Raw genomic sequence first — 20,536 nt, 5'->3', positions numbered from 1 at the left:
GTACTAGATATTTAAACATGCCTGACTGGACAGAACAGCTTCCTGTCCATTATTATTCCACATGGATTCTGTTTGGATCTACTAGTAACTTGTGTACAACTGTACCACATGCAGAGTGGTACAACATTCATATCTGAAGACCTCGGATAACATCTACTGCAAGAGATGGAAATAAAGTAGACTTGTTGGCAACAGACAGACCTCTCATCTGCTCATGTAGGGACTTGGATTGAAATGCATAGTTCACCAAGCTATAGAAAAATGTTTATCTAGCAGAATAATTAAAAATGGCAGAGATCCTACTGTATGTACTGACAGTGTCAGGAAGCTTCCTAAGAAACAAAACTTACAACATAATAGGTGCGCTGGCCACTGTGGCCGAGTGGTTCTAGGCGATTCAGTACGGAACCACGCTGCTGCTACGTTCACAGGTTCGTATCCTGCCTTGGGCATGGATGTGTGTGATGTCCTTAGGTTAGTTAGGTTTAAGTAGTTCTAAGTCTAGGGGACTGATGACCTCAGATGTTACGTCCCATAGTGATCAGAGCCACTTGAACCATAATAGGTGCAAAACAAAGCTTAAATCCAGAGAATGGAAGATATTACTTGAAACCTGTTCGGATACAAGTAGGGCAGTACAAAAAGCCTTAAATAACTTATACAGCAAAATACTATCACAGAATCTGTCCCAAAGCTACAAGAAATGTTGGTAATGGTAGGGCTGTCATTGAGATGAGAATGTAAGAAATGTAAGATACCAAAACAGAAGCAAAAGTTTTAAATTCTGTCTTTAAACATTCCTTCACAAAAGCAAAATCAAAAATGTTGTCATCATTCAATAGCTGTACATCTACTAAGATAAGTGCTGTAGCAATAAGTAATGAGTCCATGTAAAATTATTCACAGACTTTGTGAGAGTATTTGCTCAACTGTTGATAGCAATTTACAGCAGATAGCTTGAGCAGAGATGTGTTCTCTGTCACTGAAAGTGATGAAAGGACACGGAAATCTGCAAAAAAGATTTGGTGGTGGTGGTGGGGGGGGGGGGGGGGAGGGGGGGAACTAATCAACAGAACCATCATCTGTTATCACTCACATCTGTTTGTAGTAGAATATTGTAACATATTCCAAGTTCAAAAATTATGCTCTACCAGGACCAAAAGATTATATTCTCAATGGAAATAGGTATGAGTTCCACAATTTGTACACAGAGCAAACCAGATTGATTTGATGTTTTTAGACTCGTAAAAAGTTTTTAATTCAGTACCACACTGATGCTGTACGTGCTTATGGGATATCTAACCAGATCTGTGACTGTATCAGAAATTTCCTGACAGAAAAATACATACTTGTTAGTGTCATCTGCAGACACTGAAACAATGTCTGCTGTCTCCCAGGGGAGTGTAATTGGACTTTAGCTGCTCATGTTATACATTAATGTTTTAGCTAAAATGGTAGTTGCAATTCCAAGTTTTGCACAAAAAGTGCAGTTATTGATGAGGAAATTCTATCCATTAAAATTGACAGCAATATCCAATTAGATTTTGATAACATATTACTCTAATATGAAGGATAGCAACTATCTCTATATAAATAAATGCAAAGTTGTGCACTTCACAAAATTGCTGACATTTAGTTATTTGTGTGATGCATTAATTAGAAGAAAATTCATGAGAAAGCAGTATAGTATAGTTTCTCTGTGCAAGGTGTTGAGGTACAAAAATGTGAAACTGCAGAATTGCACATTTACTCATTGTTTGTTTCTGCATCAGCTGATGTAATTTCCAGTTCTATACTGCGAGTATTCATTTTGTTTGGGTATTGCTCAGTGGTGGATAATTTGTAATTTGGGTTTCCCATAGCCATATATACACTTTTTTCCTGTAGTCCTGAAATGCTATCCCTATATCACAGTGGTCACAGTGTGTTTCAAATTCAAAAGTGTATAATATCTAATGGCTTCAAGGCATTTTAGACAAGATCATGTTGCAATTACGTTTCTTTTGTTAAGATAAACATTCATCACAAGCTAATTGGGATAAGTGTGTAATTCAATTAAATTTTTGGATCAATTTTAATCAGAAAGGTAGATCCATTGAAGTATCTCATCCTGTGTTCTGTATGAACTGTTCTTGTGTGGTGTCACCGCCAGACACCACACTTGCTAGGTGGTAGCCTTTAAATCAGCCGCAGTCCACTAGTATACGTCGGACCCGCGTGTCGCCACTGTCAGTGATTGCAGACCGAGCGCCGCCACACGGCAGGTCTAGAGAGTCTTTCTAGCACTCGCCCCAGTTGTACAGCCGACTTTGCTAGCGATGGTTCACTGACAAATTACGCTCTCATTTGCCGAGACGATAGTTAGCATAGCCTTCAGCTACGTCATTTGCTACGACCTAGCAAGGCGCCATTATCATTTGCTATTTATCTTGTGATGCATGTACCGTCAGACCGATGTTCACCAATTATGGATTAAAGTTAAGTATTCCAGAAGCTATGTACTTTTTTTACTAGACTCAACTCCTTTAACTGTTCCAGACCTCACACCAGCCTGAGTGAGCTAAAACGCGTGCCTTTCGGTTACCTCATAGTGGCTTGGCTGTCTCGCCAAGTCACAACATCTTGCATAAGTAATTTTGCTGTCCATGTGCTGTAATTTCCTGTCACTGTTCTCACTCTCTCTTGTGCTAGGTACCTGGAAAATAGATATGTCTGTCTGGACAGTTTTGCCACATCTCCATCAAACAAGCACTGTACATTACTCTCTGTTTTTCATCATTATTTTTTTCATAGAAAATGCTTTAAATTTCCCAAAATGATGATGAGCAGTGGTACACTGTGGAGACTAGAGATTATCGCTATAATGTGGAGAGACCACATGGGAAATTGCTGTGACCACCACATTGCAGGAAGTAGGGCCTATTGTTTAGTTATGGAGAGTGAGTTTTATTTTATATGGCGTCAACCAATATCTCTGTTGCAAAATATTTTTTTATAGAATTGTTGTTATTAACATGTCATTTTGGGAAATTTAAAGCATTTTCTATGAAAAAAATAATGATGAAAAACAGAGAGTAATGTACAGTGCTTGTTTGGTGGAGATGTGGCAAAACTGTCCAGACAGACATATCTATTTTCCAGGTACCTAGCACAAGAGAGAGTGAGAACAGTGACAGGAAATTACAGCACATGAACAGCAAAATTACTTATGCAAGATGTTGTGACTTGGCGAGACAGCCAAGCCACTATGAGGTAGCCGAAAGGCACGCGTTTTAGCTCACTCAGGCTGGCGTGAGGTCTGGAACAGTTAAAGGAGTTGAGTCTAGTAAAAAAAAGTATATAGCTTCTGGAATACTTAACTTTAATCCATAATTGGTGAACATCGGTCTGACGGTACATGCATCACAAGATAAATAGCAAATGATAATGGCGCCTTGCTAGGTCGTAGCAAATGACCTTCACTCTTTTATTAGACCCATATCTTGGCATACTTTTGTTGTTATTAACATGTCACAGAGAGAAATAAATTACCTTCACTCTTTTATTAGACCCATATCTTGGCATACTTTCTAAATGCAAGCAAAAAAAATTGTCGCACTGGATTACCCAATACCACAATATCACTGGCTCATATAGCAAAGGACCATTTGGTTAATAGAGAACTCACTCTACAAACTACTGCAGCATGCATTGTTGTCAGAATTCAAAGTCTAGTAATCTGCACACTGATCAAGTTTATTGTAATGATAGCACTTGGTCTGGATGGTACACTTGAATTAACTGCAATGTTGTTTTAGTTAACCCGAATCAAGAAGCACTGTTTTCAAGTGTAGGTTCTTGGTGGGGTTTCTGGGCCTTAGTTTTGAGATTAACATAATTGTCTAACTTCAAATGTTTGAAACTAATAACAATAAAAATTTACAAACACCACCAATATTTTAGTTCCAGGAAACATAGAGGAGCTAGATCCTTCTCCTTTGTCCTTCATCATCCATGGAATCATTGTTTAGTATTTGTGGCTGTATTGTTTCTGTACTTTGCCGAATGCTCTGTGTTCATCCTGTAATTCAAAGAAATGACAGTGTGTGTCATTTTAAAGAAATCGGTTCACACAGACATAATCTGTATTCCTTAAAACTACCGACATGTTCTGTTCCATATTTTATGACCAAGTATGGCAGTAGTGGCAGAAAAAATATAATTTGGTGGGACTGCTTATACTTCAGTTACACAAGATCCATCTTACAACTGGGAACCAGAAATTTCAGGAGTACACATTTGCTCTAACGTCATTATTCAACTCATCGGGTCAACTTTTCCTCACTGTTCATGATGGATCAGTGGTAAAGAAGCAATCTTTAGTCATGGGCCTACCCATCCTGATTGAAGTCTCCTGTGGTTTCTGTAAATAGCTCTAGATGATTGCTGGGTGACTCGTTTAGCATAGCCTTCACCAACCTTAACAAACTGAACCAGTGCTCTGTGTATTGATGTCACTGTTAATGAGAGATTAAGCTCTGGTCTTTTCCTTACAAAGTAAGGTGATAGTGTGGTTAAGGGACTGGATTGGCTTTTGTGAAGAGCAGTGTTAAGATCCCCAATCGATAATTCAAATTTATGTTTTCTGTGTCTTCACTAAACCCAAATTCCAGGCTCGTTCCTTCTAAGGATACAGACGATTTTCATCCTAATGCTTTTACAGTACAATCTTGCAGTCCATCTGAACAATTCAAAGCACTTCAATGTAGATGGAGTAAAAACCACATGTTCAGCATGAAACTTCTTTGTCCATTTCTACTGTTACAGTGTTGCTAAAAGAGTGGTCTGTTGTTGGGATCATCGTACGGGTTGGTGAACATTAGAGACGCGTGAGGATGATAACAAGCACAGTTCATGCAATTGACTGGATTACAACCATGTTGTATTGTGGGACAGTAGGAGGATGTATGATTGTTCAGGAGAATTGCCAAACATATTGGAGATGAAGCATCAGTATTGGTGTCTGTGGTACAAAGACAGTGCACATTCTTGTCATGCTGTTTCTTGACAGTGGCAACATATGGATACACATATCACATGGGCAGCACATGAGTAGCTCTTCACCTATCACATGGTGACTCTGACACAAATTGGGATCAAGTGTCATAGCAATGCACAGGACTAACTCTAGAGAGCCATAGCATATAATTATTGGTGTACCCTTTTTGTATTAGTTGAGGTTGCAGGACCAGAATTCACCCTTTTAATGTTACCCAACATGTGCTCCAATTTGTTCATCAACTCACCAGGCCTTCAAAATCATCAGATCTCTCTAACAGTGAGTATGTGTGAGATGACATCTGGCCAATTCTACATTGCCTGTGACAGCCCTTAACCAGTTGCAACAAATGTGAAAGCAATGTGAAACACCATCTCTCCACATGACATCTGATACCTCTGTGATAGTCTGTATGCCTGATTGTGCAAGGCTGCATTGTAGCTAGAGGAGACTATACAAAATACTTAAGTTATTGTTAAAGAAAATCTGTGCATAGGTGTACAGCCAAGTGTTTATGATTACAAACAACTAGTGACATGCGCCCATATCAAAATTCCTACAGTAATTCCCGGCATGAGGCTCCACGTGCAGACAGAAAAACACTGCAGGGGACTTCAATTTATAGTATGTATAGATGTCCATTGTATAATATGTGATTATAACATAATTAATGCTGGAACCTTACTCTGTGGTGTTAATTTTTCATTATCCCCTAGTTGATTTAATGTTTTTAGACTCATGAAACTCACCAGATATCCATTTAATTACAGGCAACATGCTGCAGAAGTTAGAAGACAAATTGCATCATCATCTTACAGTCAGGATTCTAAGAATCAGAATCTCTTATCACTCTCTTCGGTGAGTATATCTTTTAATATTAGTGTTTTAGCTACGATTGATGATGTGCTATACTTTGGCTTCAGATTTGTCATCATTACCTTGCAGTTTCAACATCTATAGTTAATGACTCTCTGCTTGCTTTTCATCTGTAATTTATCTGTGAGACTGACTGGCCTGTCTGGAATTAAAATAATGCTTTAGTCTGTGGCAGTAAATTGTCTGGTACATGTTGTTTGTCATGTAGACACTCTGATTTATTTGTTTTGTCTCTGAACTTCAAACAAATGAATGATGTACTGATGTTTTTTGAAGTTTATGATAATGCAATGCAATTAAGTATTACATATTGTGTGGAATAAATTTTGATTCCACACAACATTTGGCGACCCTAAGTTTCCGAATCATGTGCCATAAAGATTGCATAACACACAGAAAAATTGAATCTCACGCAGAAATGATAAAATATGTCTAATGTAAAATTTTGCATCAACTGTGTTGCACAGGACTACTTGTGAACAACTTACTGTATCACACAATCTATGCCTACCACAATTAACATATAGTCCTGCAAGCACTGCCTTATCAGTGATAAAACATGTTCCTTAGTCCAATTGCAGTAAAAGCCGTGCTCTTCTGGTCAGGTAATCCTATATTGCGGTTCACCCAACTTCAGAGCCAATTTGTCTTGGGCCACGTCACCTCGGACAAAACTAAATCCATTTATGTGGTGCCTGCACTTAGCAAACAAATGGGTATGGAAGTACAAGGTATCCTAGCTTCAGTGCCAAGCACTGAAAAATTTACCTCTATCAAATGTGTGCTTATAATGTGCTTGTTGCAGTCAGAAGCCAAACGACTTGGTAAATTGCTTTGCACTGAAGAACTCAATAACTGCACACCATCTCAGCTACTTTGTCCTTTTTGCACACTGGCGGGGACTGCAGTTAACAACAATATTCTATGGAATATGTGGCTGTTATCTTGCCTGCAGATGCACAGGCAGTACAGTTTGCACTGGTAACCTCAATGATCTCGCTCAAACACCTGACGGAATAGTCAAATGTATGTCTCTCCCAGTGCATCAACCATCTCTGTCAGGACAGACAGTCCTTTGGAAGCATTGTAAGCACAAGTAACTGAACTAGTTAAGCAAGGTGCAGCTCTACAAATATGGCACTCCACACGAGCATCGTGATGGTGACACTCTTTCAGCAAAAACAAGCATTTCACCCACCAGGCTGTCAGTATCACAGAAGATTTGTAGCTGCAGGTCGGCCGTGTTGACCACCCTGTGACAGGGGAAAATGCCTCTGGAAATGAGTAGCAGCAGTGGTCAATTTCAGTCTGGGCAGCCATCATCTGCTCGTAACAGAGCACTTTACTAAGCTACAATTCTTCATTGATACAGGTGTAGGAGCTTCGGTTTACTCTTCTTCTCATCTTGCAGAGTGAAATACCAAAGGCAATCATCTGCATGCTGCCAGTGGACATTCCACCAAGACCTATTCCCTTGCCATTTTACATCTAAACTTCAATCTTCAATATGAATTCATACGGAGATACATTGTCACAGACCTGCTGTACCCAGTTGTTGGAGCAGATTTCTTATTAGTTTACAGCATCCCCCCACATCTTCACCATCAATGCCTGCTTGACTGTGTCACACAGTTGTCAAGTCATTGACACCTTGTGCCATGCCAATAACCCTGTTGCTGAAACTTCCTGGCAGATTAAAACTGTGTGCCGGACCAAGACTCAAACTTAGAACCTTTGCCTTTCGCGAGCAAGTGCTCTACCATCTGAGCTACCGAAGCATGACTCACGCCCCGTCCTCACAGCTTTACTTCTGCCAGTACCTCGTCTCCTGCCTTCCACTTTACAGAAGCTGTCCTGCAAACCTTGTAGAACTAGCACTCCTGAAAGAAAGGATATTGCGGAGACATTGCTTAGCCACAGCCTGGGGGATGTTTCCAGAATGAGATTTTCACTCTGCAGCGGAGTGTGCGCCGGTATGAAACTTCCTGGCAGATTAAAACTGCGTGCCGGACCAAGACTCGAACTCGGGACATTGCCCGCGAAAAGCAAATATCCGGAGTTCGAGTCTTGGTCTGGCACACAGTTTTAATCTGCCAGGAAGTTTCATTTCAGTGCACACTCTGCTGCAGAGTGAAAATCTCATTCTGGAACCCTGTTGGTGTGAAAGTGACTGCTGGTGATTCACATATAATGACTTGCTTTGTTAATTCCCTGGATTTACCCATCTATTGCCTGCTCCAGCACTGGTTAAAATTCAACGGTATGTAACATTGTCACCATACGGGAACCACCAGCCCATTTGTGGCCACCTCATCTGCCTCCAAAGTCAAAATTGCTAAGCAAGAGTGCTATTTCATGTTAGTGCAAGGGATCTATTGCCCGTTAGACAGTAGCTGGGCCTTGCTACTCCATATTGTCCCCAATAAGTGACACCCTTGGGGTGACTGTTGTTAAATTAATATCAGAATGATACCTGATTGCTACCTTGTGTCACATACAGAAGACTTTGCTATGCTGATTCTTGGCAAGAAAGTTTTCTCCATAATTGATCTCATCTGTGCCTTTTATCATACATCCATTACCCCAGAAGGTATTGCCAAAACTACTTAGCGCACCATTCAGATTGTGCAGCCATGCCATTCAGACTTTCTGGCACTTCATAGGTGAAATAACTAGAGACTTAGTTCTGGTATGTCTAAGTTGATGGTGTGCTTGTAATGTGTTGTCCATAAAAGCAGAGCATCTACCACACCTACAGCAAATGTTCAATAGACTAGGAGAGTATGGCTTAGTAATTAACCCATCAAAATGTGTCTTTGGAGTCATAGAAGTAAAGTTTTTACAGTACCTTATCAACACACAAGTAATGCTGATGCTGCAGGACAGAGTGGATGCTATTTCTCTGTTTCCACAGTTCACTCAAATATGTGAATTACACTGTTTCTTGGACTTGACAGATTTTTAGTGCTGTTTTGTGTGCAGTTCTTCATTGTTGGCAGCACTTCTCAATGAATTCCTAGAAGGTTCACTTAAACTTGGAGACATGGTGCACCGGACTAAAGAAAAGGAAGCATCCTTTGCAAGAGTGACAGCTGACATTGTAGAGGCTGCATTATTAGGTCATTCTCTCCCTGAAGCACCTCTCACAATTATGATGGATGCATCAACAACTGCCATTGGAGCTGTATTACAACATGTACAACATAACTGGCAACCCATGGCTTTATTCAGTAAAAAAAAAAAAAAAATCCTTCACAAGCAGATTGGCCAGTACTTGACTGTGAGCTCTGTGTAGCATGCTGCATTCAGAGACCGTAAGCCACTTGTGTTTGCCTTCTATCAGAAGCCAGGTGAGGCATCACCATGCCATTTTGACTTAACTGCACAATTTACTGTGGATATTTGACCTGTTGGTGGCAAGCAGAATGGACCAGCTGATGCACATTCTCAGGCTGATGCCGTTTCATGGGAACTTGACTTTGTAGCACTTGTCAGTACCCAGGAAGGAGAAAACAAACTAAAAACATTCCTCAAAACATTGTCAGGCTACAGCTCTTGATATAATCAGAAACCGTATTTTAAAATAGCACTGTACTGTGATGTATCAATCTCACAAGCATGACCCTTCATTACAGCAGATTTGTGCCAGCAGGCAATTTCCTCTCTCCACATCCTCTCCCATCCAGTAGTAAGGGCTACTCTATGTATAGTGAAAAAGGCAGTTGTTTGGCCAAATGTCAAGAAGGATTACAAGGAATTTGTTCACCAGTGCAATACCTTTCACCACAAAAAAATAACTCCACACATTACAGCTCCACTTGATACTTCCAACCCAACCAGTCAACAATTTGAACATGTCCACATTGTCATTGTTTGACCTTTACCACCATAAGGAGGATATCAATACTGCCTGACTGTGATTGACTGTTTCTTTCTTTGGTATGAAGCCTATCGAATTAACGATGCAAAAGCAGCAATTACCTCCTTTTGTAAGTGGATTGTATGCTTTGGTGTATCCCTCTGCATCACTATCAATCAGGGAAACCAGTTTGAATCATATCTTTTTAAAGCACTTTCAGCATTGTGTGACATCAACCAAATTCGCACCTGTGCCTACCACTCAGATACAAATGGTCTTGTGGAATTGCTGCATCAACAATTAAAGGCCTCACTTAGATGCAACACCACATGGATTGATGGCATCCCTATTTTGTACTGGGCCTCCCAAATGGCTTTCAAAGATGATGTTTAATGTGACAATTGCTGAATTATTATTGGACGAACAGTTTAATTGCCTGGAGAATTCTTCACCAACACATCTACATCACTTCTCTGCAGAGGGTTCATCAAACTACCTTCAGATTATTTCTTGCTGGTCAACTCTCGAACTGCGCATGAAAAAAACATACACACAAGTTTTTCCATGCGAGAACTGATTTCTCTTATTTTATTATGATTCTCATTTCTTCCTATGTAGGTGGGCACATTCAGAGGAGAATGTTGGTGATTGAAATTTCATGAAAAGATGTCATCGCAATGAAAAATGCCTTCATTTTAATGATTACTACTCCAGCTTGCATATCATATCCGTGACACACTCTCCTGTATTTTGCAATAATACAAAACAAACTGCCCTTCTTTGAACTTTTTCTGTGTCCTCCATCAATCCTGTCTGATGAGGATCACATACTTTGCAGCTGTACTTTAGAAGAGGATAGCCATTCATTGTGTAGGCATTCTCTTCAGTAGACCTGTTGCATCTTCTGATTGTTCTGCTAATAAAACACAGTCTTTGGTTCACCTTCTCGCGTAACATTTTCTGTGTGATCCTTACAATTTAATCTGTTCATAATTGTAATCACTAGCTATTGAGTTGAATTTGTGGAGTTTATTGTGTAACCAAAATTTAATGGATTTCTGTTAGTACTTATGTGACTGACCACACACTTTTCTTTATATAGAGTCAGTTGCCACTTTACCACCATAAAGATATCTTGTCTAAATCATTTTTCAATTTATTCTGATCCTCTGGTGACATTACCAGACAGTAAATGACACCATCATCTGCAAGCAATCGAAGAGGGCTGCTCAGATTGTCTCCTAAATCATTTATGTAGCTTAGGAACAACAGAGGACCTATAACACTTCTTTGGGGAACACCAGATATCACTTCTATTTTACCTGATGACTTTCCCCTCGATTATTACAAACTGTAACCTTTCTGACAGAAAATTGTGAATCAAGTCACACAGCTGGGACAACATTCCATAGGCATACAGTTTAATTAGATGTTTTGTGTGAGGAATGGTGTCAAAAGCCTTGTGGAAATCTAGAAATAAGTAATCAGTTTGAGATCCCCTGTTGATAGTACTCATTATTTTGTGCGAATAAAGAACTAGTTGTGTTTCACAAGAACAATATTTCTTGAATCCATGCTGACTATGTGTAGATAGACTATATTCTTTGAGGTAGTTCATAATGTTTGAACACAGTTTATAAAATTCTACTGCAGATCAGTGTCAGTGATGTGCGTCTGTAATTCATTGGATTACTCCTATTACCCTTCTTGAGTACTGGTGTGACCTGTGCAACTTTCCAGTCTTTGTGTACAGATTTTTCAGCTAGCAACTGACTGCTAAGTATGGCACTGTTATATCAGCATACTCTGAAACTAAACTAATTGGTAAACAGTTTGTGCTGGGAGAATTGCATTATTAAGTGATTCAAGTTGCTTCACTGTGCCAAGAAAATCAATTTCTAAGTTTCTCAGGCTGATAGCTGTTCTCGATTTGAATTCTGGAATATTTACTTTGTCTTCATTGGCAAAGAAACTTTGGAAAACTGTGTTTAGTAACCCCACTTCATTGACACTTGGATTTGTAACATTACCATTGTTATTGTGCAGTGAAGATATTGATTATGCCTTGCTGCTGGTGTATTTTATATATGACCAGAATCTCTTTAGATTTTCCTGCAGATTCAAAAAAAATGGCTCTGAACACTTTGGGACTTAACTTCTGAGGTCATCAGTCTCTTGCAGATTCAAATAATATTATTGAAACCTCAGACTTTGCTATATGCTTACAGATTCACAGTCTCTGTTTGGCTGTTTGAAAAGAATATTCTAACCAGCAACCAACTGTTCTCTATGACCTACAGTCCTGCAAACAGGTTTTCGTGTGACGTAATGCCATTTGAGAACATGTCGAACCGCTGTACGATGGCCCACATACGGTATTGGCACCACTATAGAACATTCAATGTTGACATCAGTGGCTCTTCCATCACATTACCTGTTGACAGACTGAAGCCAGCCTTTAACCCAACTGAGAGTCTCACCAATTCAGGGCCACCAGGTAACATCGACATGCTACCTATATCCAATACCACGAGGGCACCGGATGTACCTGGTCTTGTGCCTTCACAATCTGTTTCTTCGACTAAACCTCCAGTCTCAACTCATTTTGGGTGCCACCTGTGCTTCAACTGCAAATATCGTTGAAACTTGGGGATGAGGGGGAGCTGGCTTAGTAAGTTGTCTGATACATTTTGTCCCTGAACTTCCAACAAATGAATGAGATATACAGTGTCTTTGCAGTTAATGATTACACAGTGTAATTAACTATAGTTTGTGTTGAATAAATAGTATTTTCACATTACAATCCTAAAGGCACGAACGTCTTTCAGACTGTCTGCCTGTGGATCATGTGAACTCACTCTGTGTATTTTTGTATTTACACGGTTTGTATGTTTGTGAGGTGGAGGTAGGAAATCAGCATGACATTGTTCTAAACATGTTTGGGAATCTGTCTGGCAACCTTACTATGGCCCAGCCCAGTTTATCATCCAGCAGTAATTAATCCAGCATTCAGATTTTACTCAGATCTGGCCAGTTTCCCTGCCCCTTCTTTTATGTCTCTGCTAATTTAGCTTGTCACTGTGTTAGCTAGGCATTTTCCTGCAGTAAAACTACCATTTATTGTTCCCCAAAGTCTATTTATCAGATTTTTTTGTCTTTGTTTATAAGGTTATGTTTGATTTTTATATGTGCAACATTTGATAACTGTTCTTAAAGTTGTTCACCAAAAGTACTCTGTTGCAGAAGTAATTGACAACACTGAAACCTCGCCTTTCCTCCATGACAGTCTAGGAAGGATGGCATGTGAATACAGAAAATTGAGCAAACTGAAATACCTGTTATAAGATACATTACAGTGCCCTCTGTATGCCATTTCCTAACACATGTACATCAGAAGAATCTGTGATTATAAATGTAGTTAATAAGGAATAATCACAGAACCCAGTAGCCTTGTTTGTTGGGAATAGATTCTTCTACATTATCTTCTGTAGGATTCATGTTGTTGTTGTTGTTGTTGTTGAGAGAGAGAGAGAGAGAGAGAGAGAGAGAGAGAGAGAGAGAGAGAGCACGTGCACATTTATTAATCCTGTAAGACCATGAAACAATTATGGATATTAACTGAGTGCATATTTTTTAAATATTCAATATTTATTTACAGGCATCATTGTACGACGTTGTGGAGCCAATGGATTATGAAGAATTTGTTCAGTTAAATCAAATGCTTCTGGAACGGGATCCATTGCACCATGTCCTGGATTTTCCAGAAAATGATATTGAGGTGGTAGTAATACCTCGAAAAATTAGGACAGTGGATCCTGTAGTACCTGAGGAGCCTTCGTAAGCTACACACCATATTATCATATCTTTCAGGAGCAACTGTAAAATGTACTTATGTGTGTGATGAAAGTATTATGAAAAGGATAGATTGCTTCTCACCATGTAGAGGAGATGTGGAGTCGCAGACAGGCACACCAAAAAGACTGCTAAATATGTGAGCTCTTGGCCAAAATGCCTTTTTTGAAAGTAAATCAAAAATGCACGCGCACACGCATGTGAGAGAGCGCGCGCACACACACACACACACACACACACACACACACACACACATATTCACTCACTTATGCAAACACAGTTCACACACATGACCTCTGTCTCTGGCCACTGAGTCCAGACTGTGACTAACTGTGCATGATGGGAGAAGAAATCTGGAGGGGGAGGGTTGGTCGGGATGGTAAGGGGAAAAGATAGGAGTGTGGGGGTGGAGGACAGTAAAGTGCTTCTTGTGGGAGCATGCAGGGACGTGGTTCTGACAGGGTAGGCAGTTAGGTGCAGTTGGTCAGTTGTGAGGTTAGACATGGGGTGGGGAGCCGAGAAGGAGAGAAGTAGAAGAGGGGAGGGGGGGGGGGGAAGAGAGAGAGAGAGAGAGAGAGAGAGAGAGAGAGAGAGAGAGAGAGAGAGAGAGAGAGAGAGAGAGAGACTGTGGGTGTGTTGGTGGAACAGAATGCTGTGTAGTTCTGGACAGTGAACAGGGAAGTGGTGGGTGAAGGACAGGGACTGACAAAGGATGAGGCCAGGAGCCCATTGCTGTACCACACATTTGTTTATAGGTGATGCATTTAAAAGATGAAGTACAGGAATGTGGGATATATTGCAGAGCAAGTTCCCACCTGCATAATGCAGAAAAGCTGGCGTTGGTAGGAAGGATTCAGATGGCACAGGCTGTGAAACAGTCATTGAAGTGAAGAATGTTGTTTTGGGCAGCACACTCAATGACTGCGTGGTCCAGCCATCTTTTGTCCTCGGTATGTCGGTAGCCATTCGTGCCAACAGGCAGCTTACCAGTTGTAACAATGTAGAATGCAGGACAGTGGTTGCAGCTTAGCTTATTGGTCATATGACTAGTTTTACAAGTAGCCCTGCCTTTGATGGGATGAGCGATGCTGGTGACAGAGCTGGAGTAGGTGGTGGTGGTGGTGGTGGTGGTGGTGGTGGTGGTGGGACAGGTCTTGCATCAAGGTCTATGACAGGGGTATGTTCAGTGAGACAAGGGTTTGCGAGCAGGGGTGGAGTAGGGATGAACGAGGATATTGTGTAGGTTTGATGGGCAATGGAATACCACTGTAGGAGGGGTGGGAAGGATAGTGGGTAGAACATTTCTCATTTCAGGGCACAAGAAGAGGTAGTTGAAACTCTGGTGAAGAACGTGTTCCAGTTGATCCAGTTCTGGGTGGTACTAAGACACAAGGGGAGTACTCCTTTGTGGCCAGATGGTGCAACTCTGGGAAATAGTGGGTGATGGGAAAGATAAGGCATGGGAAATCTGTTTGTTGAAGAGGGACTGCTTGTCACTGCAGATATGGCGACCATGAGTAGCTTTGCTGTGCAGAAGGGGTTTCTTGGTATGGAATGGGCAGCAGCTGTTGAAATGGAAGTATTTGCTGGTGGTTGATAGGTCTGATATGGATGGAGGTATTGATGTAGCTATCTTTCAGGTGGAGGGCAACATCAAGGAAGGTGGCTTGTTGGTTTGAGGAGGACCAAGTGAAGTGAAGGGGGGGAGTAGGTGTTGAGGGTCTGGGAGAATTTCGATGGGGTGTCCTCACCTGTCTTCCAGATCATGAAGATATCACCAATGATTCTAAACCGTGTGAAGGGTTTGGGATTGTGAGCGCTTCAGAAGGATTCCTCTAGATTGCCTATGAATAGTTACTATAGAATAGTGCCATGCAGGAGCCCATTGCTGTACCACACATTTGTTTATAGGTGATACATTTAAAAGATGAAGTAATTGTGGGTGAAATGTAGTTGGTGATGGTGAACAGGAAAGAGGTTGTAGGTTTGGAATCAGGCAGGCATTGGAAAGGGTTGTGTTCAGTAGCAGCAAGGCCATAGGCATTAGGGATGTTAGTGTGCAGGGAGGTGATGTTCATGATGATGGGCAGGGTGCCATATGGTAAAGGAACAAAAACTATGGAGAGTTGGTGGCCTCCTCAAATCCTTAGGCTCATCCCAGAACCATTCCCCTGAGTCTCTCTCTCTCTCTCTCTCTCTCTCTCTCTCTCTCTCTCTCTCTCTCTCTCTCTCTCTCTCCCCCTCCCTCTCTCCCTCTCTCCCTCTCCTCACCCCCCCCCCCCCCCACTCCCTACACTCTTGCTTTCTACATGCTTCGTAAAGTCCATAAACCCAACCACCCAGAAGGTCCCTTTGTGGCTAGTTACTGTGCCCCCACTTATAGAATCTCTGCTCTTGTAGGCCACCACCTTCAGCCTATTACTCATAACTTACCCTCCTACATAAAAGACACCAACCATTCCTCCACTGACTCTCCATAGTTCCTGTTATTTTACCACATGGTGCCCCCCTCATCACTATTGAGGCCATCTTCCTTTACATTAACATCCCTAATGCCCATGCCCGTGCTGCTATGGAACAGCCCCTTTCCCAGTTCCCGACTGAATCCGAACCTACAACCTCTTTCCCAGTCTCCACGACCAATTATATAGCCATCAGCACTTACTTCATCTGTGAAGGCATCACCTATAAACAAATCCATGGTATGGCAATGGACACCCACATGGCACCATCCTATACCAACCTATTCATGAGCCATCTAGAGGAATCCTTCCTAACCAACCAGATTCCCAAACCCCTCATGTGGTTCAGATTTGTTGATGACATCTTTATGGTCTGGGTCATGAGTGAGAACACCTTATGCACATTCCTCAAGAACCTCAACACTTTCTCCCCCATTCACTTCACCTGGTCCTCCTCAACCCAACAAGCCACCTTCCTCAATGTTGACCTCCATCTTAAAGATGGCTGCACCAGTAACCTCTGTCGATATCAAACCTACTAACCACCAGCAATACCCCCACTTCAACAGATGCCACCCATTCCATGCCTAGAAGTACTTTCCATGCAGCCTAGCCACTCACAGCTGTTGCATCTGTAGTGATGAGCAGTCCTTTTCCAAATATACCAAAGGTCTCACTGAGGTCTTCACATACTAGAATTACCCTCCCAGACTTATACAGAAACAGATCTTCCATGCCCTCTCTCTCTAGTCACCCACCACCTCCTAGATTCCTGCTGTCCAGTCACAAAGGAGCACTACTCTTGTGACTCAATACCATCCAGGACTGGAGAAACTGAATCACATTCTCCTCTAGGGTTTTGACTGCCTCTCATTGTGCCCTGAAATGAGGAATATCCTACCTACTATCCTTCCCATCCCTCCCACAGTGGTATTCCGCTGCCCACCAAACCTAAGCAAGATCCTTGCCCATCCCTGCTCCACCCCTGTTCCCATCCCCTTGCCTCACTGACCTTATGCCTGTAATAGACTTAATGCCTCAACCCATTTCAGTCCAGTCACAGGTGTCACCTATCCCATCAAAGGCAAGGATACCTGTGAAACTAGTCATGCCATGTATGAGCTAAGCTGCGACCACTGTGCTGCATTCTATGTGGGCCTGACAACCAACAAACTGCCTGTCCCCATGAGTGACCACTGACAAACTGTGGCCAAAAGACAGCTGGACCACCCAGTCACTGACTGTGCTGCCTAAAACAACATTCTTCACTTCAGTGACTGCTTCACAGCCTGTGCCTTCTGAATCCTTCCTGCCAATGCCAGCTTTTCTGAAATGCGCAGGTGCTAACTTTCTCTGCAATATATCCTACATTTCTGTAACCCGTCTGGCCTCAACCTTTGTCAGTCCCTGTCCTTCACCCATCTACCCCCTTTCCTGCTCCCTGGCAGCATTACACAGCCTTCTGTTCCACCAACACACCCACAGTCTCCCCCCCCCCCCCCCCCGTCCCTTATGCCCCCTCCTCTACATATATCCTTTTCAGCTCTGTCCCCCCACCCCCTATCTAACCTCCCAACTGTGCTTAACTGGGCTACTCTGTCACCACCATTTCCCTGCTTGGTCCCACAAGCAGCACTTAACCATCCCCCATCCCTACCCTGCAACCCCTCTCCCTCCCCGCCCCGGCCTATCGCCACCACCCAGACTGCTTCCCCCATCATGCACTGTTGCTCACACTCTGACCTCAGTAACATGAGACAGTGGTCGTGTGTGTGTGTGTGTGTGTGTGTGTGTGTGTGTGTGTGTGGTGCTTGCATTAATGTATGTGTGTCTTGTCTGTTTTCAAAAAAGGCATTTTGGCCTAAAGATGACATGTTTAGCAGTCTTTTTGGTGTGCCTGTCTGCAACCCAACATCTCGTCTGTATGCTGTGTTCTTTTCATAATATTGTCATATTCAATCCTGAATTTTTTGTACTATGACTAAGTTAAGATTTGTGCAAAATCTGTGTGTCTGTCATACCAGCATAGAATTTTTTTTCTGTTTTTAAATGGGGCTAAAATTGTAACAATATCTTTTGTTATACACAGCTGTCTATGACAATAATGAAAATACCCATATGAGCATGATTTATATGGCATTATAACACATTTAACCCAGTGTAAAACTATGGTTTATCCTAAAAGTGGTCTATAAAATTTGTTAATTATATTCAAAGGAATATTATACATCTGACCTAGCATTGCATTCGACAGTTTCAACAGCAATAATAATAAATTAATCGTGTATTAGTTACTGTGCTTATGTGAATTTGCAGTAATGGTTGGGATGTGTGTTGGGGCTTGTCATGATCAAAGTGAACCTCCTTCTTTCTCAGATATATGTGTTTCAGGCTGAACAATATCCTTCAATGTGTCTGGTAGTGAAGTTTAATACTACCTATTTATTTGTAATTTCTGCTACCAGTCACTTTTATTTGTTTTATGTTTAATCTAACATAATAATTATCCCACAGAGTCACAGTTCACAAACATAGCCATTAGAACCAAAAATAATTAATACTACCTGTTGATCGTTCTACACTTGTGAAGTAGTCTGAACACCATTCTGTTGCATGTAATTGTGAATCAATTTTTTCATCTACTGTTACAGAGTATTGGAGAAACTAACTCTTACTTAAACAGTTATTGAGTGATGTTCATTAGGATAAATATTTGGTTAGTGTTGAAAAGATGCAACACCAGTCTAGGGAAAAGATTTATGAAGACACAGAGCCTTTGTCACCTTCAGAATATGCATAACCATACCCGAGCTCAGCAGTCTGCTTCGTAATCATTTTAATACTAAATCCAACTCTTCTTTTGTATTCATTTGTGTTAAACCTGACAAAGGTAATACATTATCACAGATAGTAATTCAGTTTTATTGGTTTCTAATGAAAGTTTGCGCCCGATGTACCTGAAGCACTGATGTACATAGCCCTTAAAATTTCAAAGCTATTGAGAGGTCAAACGTGACGTATCACAGAGGAATGTGTTCTGTACAGAGGTTCGTGCTATGTCTAGTGAGGGTCCTGGAATTTATCAAATTTCGTGGCAGCTATGTGAATGATGTTGCCCATATTTGTCAGAAGCCAAATAGAAATCAGTGTCAAGTCACTACGATTTAGGTATTACACGATTTCCATCGAACACATTATGTTATTGGTTACATAGGGGCCTGGGTCGATACCTCGTCCGTTTTTGGGATAACAGTGTGTCGAGTGTGGTGGAGCGAGCCAGTTGGTGCACTAGGCACTAATAATACAACATTAGTTGAACAATAATTTATTAATTTAAAGTTTAATATCACATATCCTTCTCTGTGGCACTGCCCGAGCCAGTGGCAGTGCGGCACGTGGCCTCGGAACGTAGTGACGCTGTCTCGGCAATCTTCACAGATTACTTCCCCGGCAGCATCTGTACACGTAAATCCACCGTCGGCTGGGTGGCTGGTCTCGGTGGCAGCTGGCGTAGCCCGTACAGCAATTGTTGCCGCTTGGGACAGTGACTGCGTATTACCAGAGCACACTTGTGGACATCGGAGGGGTGTGCTCTGGTAATCTCTCGATAGCTACGCACGGTGTGGACGTAAGCGACAGCATAGCCCTTCCACTGAGGAACGCCAGGGATATCGAAGCCTGGTTACGGGTACTTTTCAGGGGCAGCGGCAGTTAGTGCACCCCCCAGAATTATGTAACAGGCGGACAGTGTGCCAAACACCATGAGTTGGGCACAGCAAACTGGAGGTGGAAGCTCCAAGTCTTCTCATCAGTGGTTGCGAGGCCAGCAGCTCACAGCAACAGAGTACATCAGACCAGACAGCTAGCAGTTTCGAAGACGGAAGTCATCTTGGCAAATGGTAGCAGCACATCTGGTGTAATGCAATGTAATGTAAGGGAAAGCCCAGAAGCCTGCGTATTTATTGCTGCTCGGCTGAGACATTGATTTTATGGCTGGCTGATGATGACTAAATTTGGCCTACTTTCCCTGGCTCGACAGTTTTTACCATCCCTCTGTTTCACCAGAATGGCATTCAGGGCTTCAGCTTGTTGCTTTTCCACCATATCAACAGACTGATAGGTGTTCTTGTGAAACTTTTACTTTCTCTTATGAAATAGCTGTGCTGTTAGAATGACATTATGTCTTCTTCTTGCTGAGGTCATGTTGCTGAGTATACAATTGAGGCCTCTTGGCCATGGGAGGTGAGACAATGTGTTCTAGATTTACTCTGCTGTTTGCATTGTTGGCTATTTGCCTGTTTGTGATTATGACAGGGGGCATTGGTCTGACTTGCATTGGCTTCATAGGACTTTGAGAAAATTTTACATTTTCTCATAATATGCTTCTGCTGTGTAACATTTCCCTCACCTTTAAAAAGTTGCCCCAAAATTTTCTTAGTTTGCCTCTGA

At 41.7% G+C, this 20,536-nt stretch overlaps 1 protein-coding gene across 1 annotated transcript in view; it reads left to right on the top strand.

The window, feature by feature from the left end:
* The window catches only part of LOC126470323 (dedicator of cytokinesis protein 7), a 283,560-nt gene that overhangs the window by 26,022 nt on the left and 237,002 nt on the right, over positions 1-20,536 (top strand). The window contains exons 2-3 of the mRNA XM_050098105.1: positions 5,809-5,896; positions 13,432-13,610. Coding sequence (XP_049954062.1) covers positions 5,809-5,896; positions 13,432-13,610 — 267 coding nt within the window. The remainder of the gene's footprint in view (positions 1-5,808; positions 5,897-13,431; positions 13,611-20,536) is intronic.

The sequence above is a fragment of the Schistocerca serialis genome, chromosome 3, assembly GCF_023864345.2.
Source record: "Schistocerca serialis cubense isolate TAMUIC-IGC-003099 chromosome 3, iqSchSeri2.2, whole genome shotgun sequence".
Taxonomy (NCBI): Eukaryota; Metazoa; Arthropoda; class Insecta; order Orthoptera; family Acrididae; genus Schistocerca; species Schistocerca serialis.
The sequence above is the reverse complement of the archived record's forward strand: the minus strand, read 5'-3'. Positions and strand labels throughout refer to the sequence as shown.